The sequence below is a fragment of the Cebus imitator genome, unplaced genomic scaffold, assembly GCF_001604975.1.
Source record: "Cebus imitator isolate Cc_AM_T3 unplaced genomic scaffold, Cebus_imitator-1.0 Scaffold339, whole genome shotgun sequence".
NCBI lineage: Eukaryota > Metazoa > Chordata > Mammalia > Primates > Cebidae > Cebus > Cebus imitator.
Window position 1 is genome coordinate 184,362 of NW_016107654.1, and position 16,105 is coordinate 200,466.

A 16,105-nucleotide genomic window follows, 5' to 3' on the forward strand; every position below is an offset into this window, starting at 1 on the left:
GATGGGTCTGGTTCTGTTGCCCAGGCTGGAGTACAATGGCACAATCTCAACTCACTGCAGCCTCCACCTCCCAGGTTCAAATGATTCTCCTGCCTCAGCCCCCTAAGTAGCTGGGATTACAGGTGCCACCACCATGCCTGGCTAATTTTTGTATTTTTAGTAGAGATGGAGTTTCACTATGTTGGCCAGGCTGGTCTCGAACCCCTGGCCTCAGGAGATCTGCCCGCCTGGGCTTCCCAAAGTGCTGAGATTACAGGTATGAGCCACCGTGCCCGGCCCAATGGACAATTCTTGGTCATCATCTTGCATCACCTTCTGTCAATATGGTGCATGGCTGGTTACTTCCACCCTCTGCCCTCTCCTGGCTCTCCAACTGTCTCCCTGACTGCTCCTCCTCAGTTTCAGGATCCAGTGCTCCTTTCTGCCTCCTCAAAGACCTCAGGGCAGAGTCTTCAGCCTTCTTCTGAACATTGTTCTTCCTCTATGTCAATGCTCATCAAAGTTCAGCACACAGAGTCACCTTCAGCGTTTGTTAAAACTCAGATTCCTGGATCCATCTCCAAGAGATCCTGATGTAGTCTGGGGAGGGGCCCGGAAATCTGTATGTCTAACAGGCACTCAGGCGCTGCTTTGGATGCAGGTCACTGCACTAAGCTTCGCAATTAGCAGAGATCCAGCGAATATCATGCAGCCCCACAAACACTAACGACAACTCGTTTACATCTCCAGCTCAGAGGCTGACTGGGCGTCTCTGTTGCCTCATCCCTAACCTAATCTCAGCTCATCGGCACTCCCATCTCAGAAGAACTGCTCACCCTGTGACCCCAGAAAACCCCAGGATGTAGCCTGCTTTTCTCTATTCTCCCATGCCCAACTCTCATCATCAATCATGCCAGCTCTACTTTTAAAATGCAGCCCAATCCCACCTCATGCCCTTGCCTCTCCTTTCTCCAGGCCACTGCTGCCCCCAATCATCTCACCGCTCACTCTGCAGCCACGTCCTCCCCCCTCACACCGAAGCCAGAGCAAAGCTGTAAAACATCAGGCAGATCCTGTGAGGCCCCCAGAGGCTTCCGTGCACGTGGAATAAAATCCACACCTCTGGGGCCTGGCCTGCCAACCTCCCCACCCAGGCCGCAGTGGATGACTTCCAGAAGCTGGAAGTTAAGGGACAGTTGCCCCTGGAAATGTAACCCTTTTCCACACATATCTCTGGGGAAACAAGCGCCATCAGCATGGACTCCGCTTGTGACATGGCCTGGATCAGAGTCATGGATCAGCAGGAGATGTGGGGGGCGCCTCAGCTGCACTGAGACAAGACGTGGCCCTGGGAGGGGCACAGTGACCAGGACTCACCAGAAAGGAGCACAGGAAGATGAAGGAGACGAAGTAGAAGTAGGCAAAGTCACTCCCACACTCGGTGGCGTTGGCCTGCTCATCACAGGCCTGGTTGCTCAGGCAGGACAGCATGATCTCATGCCAGGCCTCCCCCGTGGCGCTCCTGAGAAGAAGGGCAGAGCCGTGAGGCCCACAGAGGCACTCGAGGAAGCCCCAGCCGGCCAGGAGCCACGGGAGCCTGAGCCCTGTGGGGCTTCCAAGCGTGCCCACTCCTTTGAGCTCCTTCCCACAGAGAGCTCACACGTGTGCAAGGCCTGAGTCACAGGTGCTGTTTCTTCAAAAGAACTTTCTGGCATTCGATTTCCAAACTAATCATTAATTGGGAAAGCAATGCTTACTAAAAAGTATCTACTGTACCAGAGGCCAGCGCCAAGGTGAGCACCTCTTTGGGTATACCACCGGCCCCAGTTGTGCTCCTGCCTTCCTCCCAGACACATGTATTTCGAGAAATGGTGACTCCTTCCAGCTGCTCTGCACCAAAAACGTGGACGTCACCTTTGCCTCCCCTCTCTCTCTCCAAACCCTGTTCTCATCAGCTCATCTGCCTTCAAAACATAGCCAGGCTGTCACCACCCCTCACTGTCCTAGGCCATGCAAACGTGACCTGCCCTGTGCCATGGAGGCTTCCAAGCTGATCTTTGCACTCTGCCCTACACAGCAGGAAGCAGGTCCACTGAACACAGGTTAGATCACATTTCTTCTCCTCTCAAAACCCTCCAACAACTTCCCATGCTCACCAGAAATGCTAAAATCCACATGACTGCCCAAGGCACTGTGGGACCTGCTGCCCATTCTTTCCCTGACTTCACCCCCATCTTGGTTCTAGCTGAGGCCACTCCAAGCATCCCGGCCTCTACTGATCCTTGAACACCTCAAGAGCGCCCAGCTACCCTGGATGCTCCTGCACAGAGTCTGTTCCTGGATGCAGCCAGCACCAGGCGCTTGCAGGGTACAAGTGGGTTAGAGGCCTGGACCCTCACCTCCATGTCTGTGTGTGTGGCCAGCCCTGGGCAGAAGCTAGGCCCACTCCTTACCGACAACAGCCAGGGGCAGGGGACTCCTGCAGGGCTGCTGCTTCCGCCTACACCGGGCCTGACTGGTAAGGCTAAGAAGATGAAGTAGTTCCCATGGAACACAAAGTTCAGAGAAAAACAGAAAGCCGGGAGACCCAAGGTGTCAAAACTAAGGCTGACTTCATAGGTTTGCCTTAACTCCTCTGCAGCGTGAGGCAGACTATTAATAAGAAAATAAAATCAACGCAGCCACTAAAGCACAGACAGCACCATCTGGGGCAGTGTCAGCCTGAGGGCCCCTGCTTATCTTATGCAAAGAAACAAGTCTAAGAGGTCTCTCCAGGCAGCTCAGCAAAGCAGGTCTGGAGCTGAGCTCACGCCAGCACGGGTCTGCAGGCAGGGTGGGCTGTGTCCAGCATTCCCCAGGGCTGGCTGTGCAGCAGCCCAGTGCATTTGCATACATGAACTGAAACAGTAAATCCCTAAAAGAGTTCCTTCCTTCTGTCCTAGGCTCATCAGTGATAAACTGAGGCAGACTCGGGCGGCAGGAAAACACGTTCACCCACCTCCCCTCTGCTCCCAAGTTCACTCTCAAACCAGGATGGCCCATAGCTCCTGTTCCATGCCCAGGAACAGCAGCTGGTGCCGAGCCCTCTCCTGGGCACAGCTCGGCCAGGAGGCCTCTGAAGGCCCTGAAGCTTGTGCCATGGGCTCTTGGCCCCTCCAAATTCTGCCTGTTACTTGGCTTGGCTGCATCCAGGAGCCCAAGGCATGGCAGCTCCCATGAGAGATGATGGAAAATAAAGGTATGTTCACACCAGCATTCTGGCCAGCTGGGCTCCTTGGGCCACTAAGTGGCTGGAGACTCTGATGGCAGCAGTTCCCTCTGCGGCCCTGCTTCCCGAGAGCCCACCACTGCCTGGAACCAACAAGGGCACAGGTGGAAACCTGGAGCCCGCACATCAAGAGAGCCCCAGTAGGCATCTCTGTCCTCCCAGACCTCTGACTGCAGCCTCACCGCTGGCTCCTGAGCTGCCGCCAGGGAGCACAGACGAGGCGGCAGTAGCTGGCCTGGCCTAGGGCTCCCAGGATGACCTCCCTAAGGGCTTCCCTTCAGCTTGTTCTGAGATTGGGGCAGACATCAAGAGCCGTTGGAAAAGATGAGCAGAGAGAGGGGAAGAACCAGGAAGGCCCGCTGAGGTGCTGAGGGGAAGCCAGTGGTGTCAGGGAATTCAAAGGGGGTGGTCTCCATGGTTGGCCCCCACCCTTCTTCATCCTGAGTAAAGCAGCCCCTGATGGAAGAGCAGACGTCTGCCTGGGCTGACCGAACAACACACCTGAACAGCAGCATCAGGGCTTGCAGGAACGTCCGGAAGTTGTTGTGCCGGTTGATGCTGGTGTCATCATCCAGGGCGATATTCCCAAACACCTGCAATGGGGAAGGGCAATGGCATGGCACTGCTGGGTCTGCAGGAGCTGCCGCAGGAGGGCCAAGAGGCCATTGCACAAGCTTCGGGGTCTTCGGAGGCCCTTTGGCCGAGCTGCGCCCAGGAGAGGGCTCAGCACCAGCTGCTGTTCCTTGGCGTGGAACAGGAGCTGTGGGCCATTGTGGTTTGAGAGTGAACCTGGGAGCACAGGGGAAGTGGGTGAATGTGTCTTCCTGCCTGAGAAGGTGTGCAAGCCACACAGGGACCCCACATGGGATGAGCAGCTGCCCTCCACCAGAGAACTCCCATCCAGGAGAGGCTAGGGTGTGTACCCAGTATAGACACCCTCTCCGTGGCTAAACACGTGCTGGCTCTAGCTCTGACCCTGTTCACGGATGCAAGTCCAAAATACTCATAAGAACGGCCCAGAGCTAGGTTTGTGAGGCCTCTGCTACACGTAACACAGCAAGTGTTTTCAAGTGGGATCATCATCCACTCCAAAGCAGATATTATGTTGGTAACAGGTCTGAAAGATCATAGGAAAATGACTTTTAAAACATATGCATAGCACAACGGGCTTTTTATCCATTTTAATCGATATTTCCACGGTAAGAAATGCAAATGGGTCAGTAATTGTACTTAGCCTAAAATCTGGAATCTGGCTGCAAATTTACGGACTATCACAAGTCCACAAAGATCAGTAATGTACGTGCTCTTGTATATCACCAGACCAAAGCAGGAAAAAAAGATATATTTATTTTAAATAGCATCAGATCTCTGCAAATTTTAAAGCAAGAGAATTCTTCAATCCCTGAAATACAGTTTTCAGCGAACCTTTGAAAAAATGGCATCTTCCATCAAAAATTAACATTTGGATTCTTCTTCCATCTCTACTGTTGGAAAGTGGTCAGAGGCCAAAGATTTATAACTGGGACATTGCTTTATGTTTTTCAAATGCTTTTTCCCAAATAGCTGACAAAATGTTCTTTGGCAAAATAAAGAAAATCTAAATTATGCAAGCCAAGTTTGTCCAGTGCAAGGATCTGATATGCTCCTGCTCACATTCTCAGGCGGTTTTCCTCAGCAGCATGCCACCCTGGCCGCGGGTCAGGTCTGTCCCTCAGCACAGCTGCCAGACTCACAGGATGACCGAATGCTGCTATGCAGGCCGCTCGGCACAACAGCTGTGCTCAAATGCACTGCCACCACATGGCCAGCACCCATTCTGACCTGTGCTCCAACACCCTACCATCACCGGCCAGAAGCCCATGCAGCCCTCAAGAACACAGTGGTCCATCCACCTGGAGAGGCGGCAATGGGCTGAGGGCCAGAGTTGCCCCACAAAAGGGTGACCCTGGGCAAGCAGCCCAATCTTATGGCACCTCCGTGACCTCCTCTGTAAAACAGTCTTTCTGAGAAATACGTAAGTTCATGAAGTGCTCAAAGCAGGGTCTGGCTCATAGAGAAAGTTCACTAAGGGTCAGGTGATTATGACTATGATTTAACAATCATGATCAGTGCCCCTCTGCTCCGGGGGATGGGAGGCCAGGGCCACACTCTGCCCCAAAGGGGAGCACCCACCTGCATGCCAATGATGGCGTAGATGAAGAACAGCATGGCGATGAGCAGACACACGTAGGGCAGGGCCTGCAGAGACAGGGGCAGGTAGGCTACAGGCGCCTCCCGGCCCCCACGCCCAGGCCTCGTGCTATGGTGGCTGGGCCTCTGAGGCCACACAGACCTCAGCCTACGCCAGCTCCATCCCCCTGGCCACCAAGCCCCTTCACCAAGTAATGCCCCGATTTCTTTAACTTGGAGTCATCAAACCCACCTCACAGTTCTTTGTGAGCATGACCAAGAAAACCTATGGACAACTTACAATGTCTTTATAAATGACAACAGGACAATGGGTACAACCACCAGACCTGGACACCACACCCTCTTCCAGCCTCCCAAAGGAGGGGCCCCTGTGGGTGAGGGTGGAGGAAGCAAGGCGGAGGAAGAGGGCAGAAAGCACGGGGCCCCTGCCCGGCCCACCTTGAAGGACTGCACGAAGGTCCACAGCAGGATGCGGATGGTGTAGCCCTGGCGGAGCAGCTTGATCAGCCGCGCAGCTCGGAAGAGGCGGAGGAAGCTGAGGTTGATGAAATTGTTCTGCAGAGAAGAGGAATTGTTCTCTGACCTTCAGAAGCCCTGGAAGTGCAGGCAAGCTGCTGCCACCCTGCAACCTCTTCCCACACCCCTGGGGCCCCAAAGAAAAGTGGTTAAAAAGATTAAAATAAAAAACCTCTGCTTCACAGTCTAAGCAGCAATCGGCCGCCAGAAAATCTTCCAGAAGTAAAGCTTGTCCTTGCAAATCACTTCTCATGCAGCAAATCAGAGAAAACCTCCTCGGCTCTAAGGCCCCTCCCCACTTCCAACCATGAGCAACAGAGAGAAAAGTTCTCCCAGCCATCTACCTGATGCCAGGTGAGCTGTGAGATCACCTGTGGCTGGGCCTCCAACAGTGACCACCTCTCACAGGACACGGCCAAGCTGACCACGTGTGGGGCATGACTGCTTCTCCACTGAGCACCCCTGAAGGGACCCCCACCCAGGCTTCACAGCCATGCCCTTCCCTTCCTGGCTCAGTCAGCAAAGCCCTTGCTTGTCTGGGACCCCCACTGGGACCCGGTAGAGGGGCAAACACTTCCTCTGAGGCTGCTCCAGGTGTGTGCAGTTAAGTTATGGAAGGTACAGCTATTCTGCTGCTCACACCACGGAAGCCACCTCTGCAATCCACAAACAGGCCTCTGCTTTAGAGAACCCAGGCTGTCCAGCGTAGCTCCCTCATCCAAGGGGCTCAAAATCCAGCACAAGGATAAACAGATAAACCTGGGACTCCACAGATTACCTGGGAGTAAAACCTCCACGTGGCCCCAGGGCGCTTGAATTACTGTATTGGCACATCTCTTTCAGGGGAGCAGGCTCTGGGGAGGTGCCCGTGCAGAGATGGGGGTGCTTGTGGACCCAGGAGGCTTTCTGCCCTCTGTCTACCTAGAGGTCAGGTTCTCACACACAGCCTGAGAGCAGCTTCCTGCCACTGCAACATTTTAAAATACGCAAGCAGCTCAGGCTCAGAGACACGTTTGTGTTGTCAGATTCAGTCATCAAATAAAGAAAACACAGATGTCGAATTAGACAGCAGTAGCGGGAGCACGTGCAGGCGCAGAGGCAGTGAGAGCCTGGCAGGGCGTCCCGACTCTCCAGGGCTATGTCAGGTGGGAATGAGGCATCAGTGGAAAGGTGGGTCTCGTTCTTACTTCCAGGGACAGTGGCCTAACCCATACTCAGAGGACATCTCCACCTCGGTCTGCCACTTCCACCACAGGGGCATGATGGCTGGGTACTCAAGTTGGGGAATGGCTCTCAGGCAGGATGCTGGAACTGTGGGAGGACTGGTTTTAAACGATATCCATGGCCATTAGGCACAAGGACAGGCTATGATCCATATCAGCAAGAAGACAGCAGTAGACTTCAGGGTGTGATGCCAGAGTGCACACAAGTGTACCTATAGCTCCCTAACCTGCTTGTGCCAGGGAAAGAAAATCTCCATGGTAGACAAGATGGCCAAGAGCTACCTCTACCTACAGACAAGCTGGCCATCTTAGGAACGTGGGTGCAAGGTGGGAGGACCGCAGTCTCCAGTGTCAGGAGACCCGTATTTAAAATGATGAAGCAGAGCCAGGGGCTGGAGGCCCCCACTCTGAAACCAAGTGCTCAGATCTGGAGGGGCAGAGACTGGGGCAACATAGCACCCATTGGCTCAAAGCAGTGCACAGTCAGGCAGCGGCATGGACAAGATTTCCTGAAGACAGGGGAAAATAAAGGCTGCCAGGTAAGAAGGAAGCACTGGAAGACAACAGGGCAGGTGACAGGTGCGTAGAGAGTAAGTTTGTCCACATCACTTAATCCATGAATGCCAAACTCAGCCACCATCATTCTGTCTTTGCGGAGACCCGCATTCCCTCCAACCCCTGGCTTCTCTTGGGGCTTCTGTGGGTACTCAGGAGCCGGAGGCAGGAGACGGGCGCCCTGGAGAGCTGTGAAGACAGACGGTGACAACAGCACAGCGTGGCAGGCCAGGCACCATGCCAGCTGCACGCAGGAGAGCAAGGGACAGAAGCACATGCAGCACCACGCCGTGTACCTGCACCGTCACCTCTGGCCTCAGCTGGCCCCTCGGAGGCAGACACAGCCTGCCCCATCCTCAGAGTCCATGGCTTCTGTTGCACAAGCTCACAGCCACACCTGCTTCAAGGCCAGGCCCTTCCTTGCTTCCACCTGAGTGGAAAAAGGTCTGCAGCACCCCAAAGGCACACCAATGTGCCCTCAACGTGGTGGCTGACTCACCTTGAAGGGACAATGTTCCCTAACCCTTCAATCCTCAGCTGTCTCATCCACAAAGCAGAAACATGGGGACACCCAGTCCGGCAGGTGAGGAGTACATGAGAAAAGGAATTTAAAATTGCACTTAGCACTGCAGGACACCCTGTCAGGACACTGACCCAATGACCCTAGACCAAGACTAGCATCCCCTGTATCCAAGACCACCACGGCCTCTGGTCAGAGTCATAGGTAAGTGAGGACTTGTCCCGAGTGTCAGCTGGGCACCCCACCCAGATCTGTGGGCCACGCACCATGCCAGGGGACAAGGCCCAGCAGGTGTAGAAAACTACTCTGTGGCTCCCTTTCATTCTGATGAGGACCATGAATGAAGAGGAGTGCGTGTGCACACGCGTAACGTGTCAGGTGTGCGTGTGTCATGGAGCGAGGACGGGGACGGTGTGGGGAAGGGATCTCCGAGGAGGTAATGCTGAACAGGGGCCTGACTGGCATGAGTCAGACGTGTGCAGGCGACATCGTCTGTTTCTGCAGCATCAAATGGCATTTTTTCAAAACTCAAGCTCCAACTGTGAACTGCTGTATCACAAGCATTCACTTTTACATGACCCTCAAATATCTTCTACCTTACAAAAATTTCCACAGTCACAGCTAAAGTTGGGTTGGCTACCAAATAACTTTGCTCTAAAATTCCTGAAGACCCAGCAGGAAGCTCTGGCTGGGCCAGCACTCCACATGAGCTTGCTGACCGAGGCACACACGCAATTCAGTGACATGCGAATGAGGAGCCTCCGCTCTGAACCCTTCTCAATCACGAAGACAAATCTCTAAGACCCGCCCCTGAGCCCTGAACCCCAGGCCTGACCCACCCACCCCAAGCCAAGGTCCGTCAAGGATGCGTGGATGCTACAGGGGACACTGCAGAGGCCAGCTGGGGAAAGCCGAGCCCTCCTGATTGGCATGATGGGGACACAGCAGGTAAGGAAACGGCTGTGCAACAGAAACCATGTACTCGCAGGGACCAGGAACTCATGTCCTGCAAAGCATCCCCAAATTTGAGCCAGTACCAAAGGAAAAATTGCCCTAGACACTTACCCACTCCAGAAACCCCACCTCCCTCTCCTTGGCCAGGTCTTAGGGAAGCCCCACCCAGGGCCAGTTCCCAGAATCAAAGCATTCCCCGGAGGCCCTCAGAAGTCCTGCTGGACACCCAGAGCCGAGGGAGCCAGTCCAGGAGGCCAGAGGTGAGTGGCTGCAGCCACATCCAACCACACGCCCAGAGGGCAGTGGGCTGGAATCCCAGAAACCAGAGGGCAGGAGAGGAGCAGAGCAAGCAAAGCAAAGACCTTCAAGAACCATTCAGAGTCGTGAAACCAACCGTTTCCTACATGTGATGTTTTCATGGATGGATATTTGCATATTATTTACAAATTGGGGAGGTTTGAGCAGCAGGTGCGCAACATACAGACGGAGACATGGGTTTTCGCATTGTATGTTGGTTGGATGGCGTGAGTCAGCAGGTAGGTTAAGGAAAATCAAGAACAAAAACAGAAAACAAAAGAGAAAATGAGTCATCAACACAAGCAAAAACTCAAACTGATTATTTAACTAGAAAATTTTAGGATCTTGGTAAACTGCATATTTTTCTTAAAATGTATCAGATCAAAACATGTTTTTGAAATCTGTAGGTTATGCAAACAAGGCAGCATTTGCATTCTTGTTTGTAATGCAAATCCAAAGATGACTCACAGACACTTATTTTTTTTATTTCCAGGCAAAGAAATCAATGTCAGTTTCATGCTTGCTTGGAGCTGTCTCTCTGGGTGCCCTTGCTAAAACTCTATTTTGATTTTTAAGTTGGGAATGGGAACTGACACTCATATTTTTGCCTAAGAAAAAAAAGTGCATTCACAAAGTAAACATATGAAGTGGCTCCGAATGGAAAACAAACACACAAACAAAACACAGCACCACCAGTCCACATGATGGCTTTCCCTTCATCTTTTCTCCTCCACGCAGAGGAGCAGACGACCTAGGCTCCGGGAGTGAGGGTGGCCAGGGGACAGCTGAGCTTTCAAACCAGCAGCTCTCAGGCCCCCCACCTGCTGGGTGTCCAAGGTTGGCAGGAGCTGCCAAGGCGGCCTTGCTTCAGGGTCTGATGTGACTACGACAGCCCTGGCCTCGACTGTCGACTTGTAGCTGAGGGACTGAGTGTGGGTTATTCTGGCTGCCTGCATTGCAGCAGACATCTGCCTTGTATCAAGGCCTCTGGCCTATACCGGGGCCTCTCTGGGGTGTGAGGAGGTTTTCCTAGAACCCAGCTGGGCACTGGTGCTCTCTGCACGTCTGATGTCAGCCAGGCACACTCCACTTTGTGCCCTCTCAGCAGTCAGCAGTCACTGCCCCTCCTGGAAAGGAGGCTCACACACGCAGAACCCCCCTGCCCCAGCTGTGTCCTTGCAGCTGGGAGCTCAGTGTTAAGATCACTTTATTTGATGAGCAAAGATTTCTGTTTCCAAGGAGGCCCTCAGGAATCAGCAATGCAGCCCACCTGTGCCCCTTGGAAAGGGCACTGGAACTAACTGCTTCTGGGTGAGACACACACGGAGGAGGCAATCACCGGGAAACGCAACACCGGGGCTGGCGGAACAAAACGTTTCTGATTTTTCTGATTAAATGTCAGGTTTCAGCTTATTTGCTTGGATTACTCAGATCATTAACTTTTAAAAATCATAAAGCGTATCATATAAAAGATCATGCACCAATATTTTAAAGATAAGTAAAACCAAATATCTACATATTTATCACCCAGTTTTAGGAATGGAACATCGCCATTGCTTCTGAAGCCTTTCCTGGGTCTCCCTCCCTCCTCTGAAGATCCAGCAACTACCCTTCCTTCTTGTTAATCACGGCTTGTTTTTCAGCTGTACCATAAACTCTGAAAATACATTGTATGTTTGCCTGTTCCTAGCCTTTGTGGCGGGATCAGGCCACTCGCAGGCTTCTTTGACTTGCACAGACCTGTGCTCTGACACCAAACTGTTTCTAAGAAGCATCCACATCGATGTCACTGGAAGGGGGTGCACACACAGAAACCCCCTCAAAGCTGTATTTGCAGTGGGGAACTCAATTTCATGTCATTTGCATATTTTCACTGCTATGTGGCCCTTCACATTAACAGACCCTAACAACTGCCACATTCTGTTACTGATGGGCACTCAGATGCCTCTGTGTTTGGTCAGCAGAACACTTGTGCCAGGAACACGTGTGAAACTGCCTCTGGGAGTCATCTGCACAGAACTCTCTGGGACACATGCCTAGGAGTACAGTTGCTGAGCTGCGTGCACACGTCCAACTTTCGAGGTGCTGCAGGGCCCTCCCAGAGAGACTGTGGCAGCTGGCATGCCCATCAGCAGTGCCAGAGTTATGTGTTTTTTTTTTTGTTTTTTTTTTTAAACAGAGTCTTACTCGGTCACCCAGGCTGGAGTGCAATGGTGCAATCTTGTCTCCCTGTGACCTCCGCCTCCTGGTTTCAAGCAATTCTCATGCCTCAGCCTCCCAAGTAGCTAGAATTACAGGCATGCACCTGGCTAATTTTTGTATTTTTAGTAGAGATGGAGCTTCGCCATGTTGACCAGGCTGGTCTCAAACTTCTGACCTCAGGTGATCTGCCCACCTCAGCCTCCCAAAGTGCTGGGATTACAGGCATGAGCCACTGCGCCCGACCTTCTATTCTTTTAAAATATTTTAATGTCTACAGGGCCTCTGGCTGGGCCCAGAGGCTATCAGACTCAGCTAGTAACACTGCCTGCTTGGCCATCAGTACAGCTGCGATTAACCCTAAGGCTTTAAGGAACGGGCCACCTGTATCAGGGACACCAACTTTCCTGTTTAGACACTAAATTGTTAGCAAGAGGGTTGAGCTGGTTCCCCGTGAAGTATTTTACAGAAAACGTGGAACAGTTGTGGGGGTGTTAAGATTTGCTCTGCCTTGAACCCTTTGTTAAATAAAATGACTTTGGGAGCCATTCATTGTAAAAAAAAAAAAAAATATTTTAATGTCAACATTACACTAGTCTAATTAGAGAATTTTCACTCTTTTTCTATTCTCTAGAAAAATGTTTAAGAGGAGAATGATCTTTCCTTATACTTTAGGTAGAAACCTAATGTATACAACCACTAGAATCTGATGTTTTCTTTGTAGAAAGATTATTGATTCAACTTCTTTTAATGCTTTAATAAAGAACCATTCATGGTTTTTCTCTATTCTTTTGTCAGATTTGGTCATTTATATTTTCATAGTAATATATCCGCTTACCCAGGTTTTCAAATGTACCAGCACAAGCTGTTCACAATATTCTACTGATGTTACACTCTCCTGTACCCACCGTCATGACTCTTTCCCCTGCCTCACATCACGTATTTTACCTTCTTATTTTTCTTTGATTAATCTTGCCAGAGGTGTGCCAACTTTTAAGTCCTTAAAGAACTAAGTTTAGACTTTATTGATTCTCTCTGGTCTTTGTTTTCTACTTTATTAATTTCTATTCTTACATTTTTCTTCTACTTTATTGAGCTTATTCTGTTGCTATTTTTCTAGCTTTTTAAGTTAGATGCTAAACTCATTAATTTTTACATTTTTTTTCTTTTTCTAATATAAACATTTAAGGCTGTGAATTTCTCTCCCAATACTGTTTCAGCTGTTATCTCATGAGTTTTAATAAACAGTATTTTCATTGTTTTTCTGTTATTTATATTTTCTAATTTCCATCATTATTTCATTCATTTACCCATAACTTATTCGGAAGCTTCTTTCCTCAAAAGTGTAAGAGGGGCCAGGCACCGTGGCTCACACCTGTAATCCCAGAACTTTGGGAGGCCAAGGCGGGCAGATCAGGAGGTCGAGGTGAATCAAGACCAGCCTGACCAAATGGTGAAACCCCGTCTCTACTGAAAATAACAAAAATTAGCCAGGCATGGTGGCATGTGCCTGTAGTCTCAGCTACTCAGGAGGTTGAGGGGGGAGAATCGCTTGAACCCAGGGGGCAGAAGTTGCAGTGAGCCAAGATTGCGCCACTGCACTCCAGCCTGGGTGACAGTGCAAGACTCTGTCTCAAAAAATAAAAACCAAAGAAGTACAGAAGGTAGTGTTAGTGTTTCAGCCACACATGCCCTCTGATCGCTTTGCCTGTGTCCATACCGGCTCCCAATGCGCTTTCACACACAGCAGCAGCACTTGCCTCTCCTCCCTCTGTCTCTCTCCTCCTGCCTCCCCACCTCTCTCTCTCCTCTCTCTGTCTTGTTTTTTAAGAGATAGGGTTTTGCTCTGCTGCCCAGACTGGAGTGCAGTGGTACCATCATAGCTCGCTGCAGCCTCGAACTCCTGGGCTCAAGGCTCAAGATCCTGCCTCAGCCTCCCAAAGTCGTGGGAGTACAGGTGTACCCAGTCCACTTGGGTCTCTTGATGCAAGAACTCCCACAGGCTGCTAGAACCTGCTTTGCAGGTGGAGGACAGGCTGCACTCTCCTGCCCCTCACAGGGACAACTCTGATGGGGCAGCCACACTAACCTCAGAGCTCCCCTGCAGGAAGGAGCCCAAATTACATGGAATTGCTTGAAACTGGCTCTCTTCCTTATCCAACAGCCCCCCTCCTCACCAACCACTTCTGGAAACACTTCCAAATAAATCACATTTGGATCACAGGTTCTGATCCAAAGACAGGTGGCACCAGAGGTGGTTCCTTGGAAGGCAACTCTGAGGATGGAGCCCTTGGGGAGTGGCTCACTGGCCAGATTCTCCTGTTGTTGGAAAGTAAGGTGACAGTAACTCTTGGTGTGCATTAAAACTGCCGAAGCATTCATCTTGGGCAAATCTGTAAAGGGCTGAAAGGGGTGCAATAATGATACCACAAGATATCATTAGTATCCACAGGCCATCAGGAATGGGCACTGTAAGGACGGTGGGGCTGGAGAACTGTGGCTAAGAGCCATCAATTACTCTGGGGGAAAAAATAGTTACAGTTTAAGTTGTCAATTAGCAACTCCAAGTATAACACAAATGTGGTCTGCGCTGCGGACTGTGCTGACCAGCCTGGGACTCGAGAGAGGACCAGGGCTCACAAGTCTCTCATGCTCCAACATCAACACCCAGAGAGGGGGGGCAGGCCCTGACACAAACAGCAGGAACACCAGTGTGGGCACACCCCAAACACGGAGCTCTAGGATGCCCTGGGCCTGACTGAGCCTGCAGGAGTGGCCCCTACCCCTGCTGGAAGGCCTCACTTTGTCTTGCCTGAATACCTGCAGGGGTCTCAGCTGAGGTGGATGCTTTCCACAACAGTATTCACCTGCCCCAAGATCCACCTCACTTCCCATGCCAGCCACTAGACCCATAACCTGAGTTTTCATACAGCCTGACCGGGGGAGCAGTGGTTCGGCTGAGTGAGAAAAAAGGCTGCTCAGTGAAGGGCTGTGTGATGTAACAGGTATGTGCAGCAGGACCAAGGCGGGAGGGACTGGATGAGGACGGCTGGAAGACAAGCCAAATAAAAGCTATTTTTAATATAGGGGAGCTTTCTCCCATGACTCAAGATCCAAGTCCCTGGCAAGGGCACCTGAAGCAGGTGCTAACAGGCTGCTGGGAGGACTCCCAGGAGCTTGGAAAAACTGATGGCCCACATTAAATGAGGTGGGGGTGCCAGAACTGCCTTGGCAGACGCTGGGAACAGGACCAACAAGCTCAGAGTGGTAGGCATGCTAGAAAGAGCCTACCGTGTAAGATCCAAGAGCCCACGAGCCAACCAGCTTCTCAGAGGCAGCAGCACCACAAGCGTTTTTGGAGGAGGGCACTGGCATCACTCACAAGGTCACTGGTGGCCACCTTCTGCAGACCAGGGTTGATGGGAGGAGATACTGCCAAGAACAGGGATTCCTTCGGGAAGACAGGGCTCCGGAGTTGCAGAGGCCCCACGGCAGCATGCAATCACACGATGCTGGCTCCCTTCCAAGGCTGGTTGCCTGGAACCACCTCAATGGGCAGCGAGGCCTCCATGGAAACCAAGAGCCCTGACCTGCAAAGGTCCACAGTGGCAGCTAATCGACCATGGCATTCCTAGAGGCAGGACAGAGGGGCAGTGCCAACAAGAATGCTGCTTGAGATGAACGTATGTACATACAGAAATCAAAAGAAGTGAGCAGAAGGCTGACGTCAGCCACCTCGGTGGACAAACACACTGCCTTCCCAGCCTCTCAACCAGTTTTCAGATCCAGGGTCCATAGCTTAGAGAGCAGCCTGGGCCCCCTTGCAGAGGAATCCCGCAACATGAAGGAGTCTATGCAGCAGTCATTTCTCTGCCCCTCCTCAAGGAGCTCTTGCTCATTTACTTGAGAAATTGTACACTGGAGAAAGAAGACTCCCCTGAATGATTTTGTTTTGTTTTTCTGAAATGGAGTTTGGCTCTTGTCGCCCAGGCTGGAGTGCAACGGCACCATCTTGACTCACTGCAACCTAAACCTCCCAGGTTCAAGTGATTCTCCTGCCTCAGCCTCTCGAGTAGCTGAGATTACAGGCATGCACCACCACACCCAGCTAATTTTGTATTTTTAGTAGACACAGGGTTTCTCCATGTTTATCAGGCTGCTCTCAAACTCCTGACCTCAGGTGATCCGCCTGCCTCAGCCTCCCAAAGTGCTGGGATTACAGGTGTAAGCCACCATGCCCGGCCTCCCTGGATGTTTTGAAGGCTATTGGATATAAGGTCCAAGACAACATTGACACCAAGGAACTAAAATGAGATTGTGGTTCCATGTCAGACTGTGTGCATGCAGAGGCCAGGTCGCCAACGAATCCCTGGTCCAGGCCCGTCTCTCAGAGGTCTTGTGTGC

At 51.6% G+C, this 16,105-nt stretch overlaps 1 protein-coding gene across 19 annotated transcripts in view; it reads right to left on the reverse strand.

Moving 5' to 3' along the window:
• The window catches only part of CACNA1B (calcium voltage-gated channel subunit alpha1 B), a 235,782-nt gene that overhangs the window by 50,129 nt on the left and 169,548 nt on the right, over window positions 1-16,105 (reverse strand). For 12 of the 19 annotated variants that reach the window (XR_005196467.1, XM_017505589.2, XM_037730262.1 and 9 more), the window contains 5 exons: window positions 9,600-9,605; window positions 5,876-5,992; window positions 5,420-5,485; window positions 3,749-3,840; window positions 1,357-1,501 (listed from right to left, as the gene is read on the reverse strand). Coding sequence is in view for 17 of the 19 variants with exons in the window: in XM_017505589.2 (XP_017361078.1) it covers window positions 1,357-1,501; window positions 3,749-3,840; window positions 5,420-5,485; window positions 5,876-5,992; window positions 9,600-9,605 (426 nt within the window). In the remaining 2 variants the exon portion in view is untranslated. The remainder of the gene's footprint in view (window positions 1-1,356; window positions 1,502-3,748; window positions 3,841-5,419; window positions 5,486-5,875; window positions 5,993-9,599; window positions 9,606-16,105) is intronic. The other 7 variants (XR_005196468.1, XM_037730270.1, XM_037730267.1 and 4 more) reach the window with 1 other exon arrangement.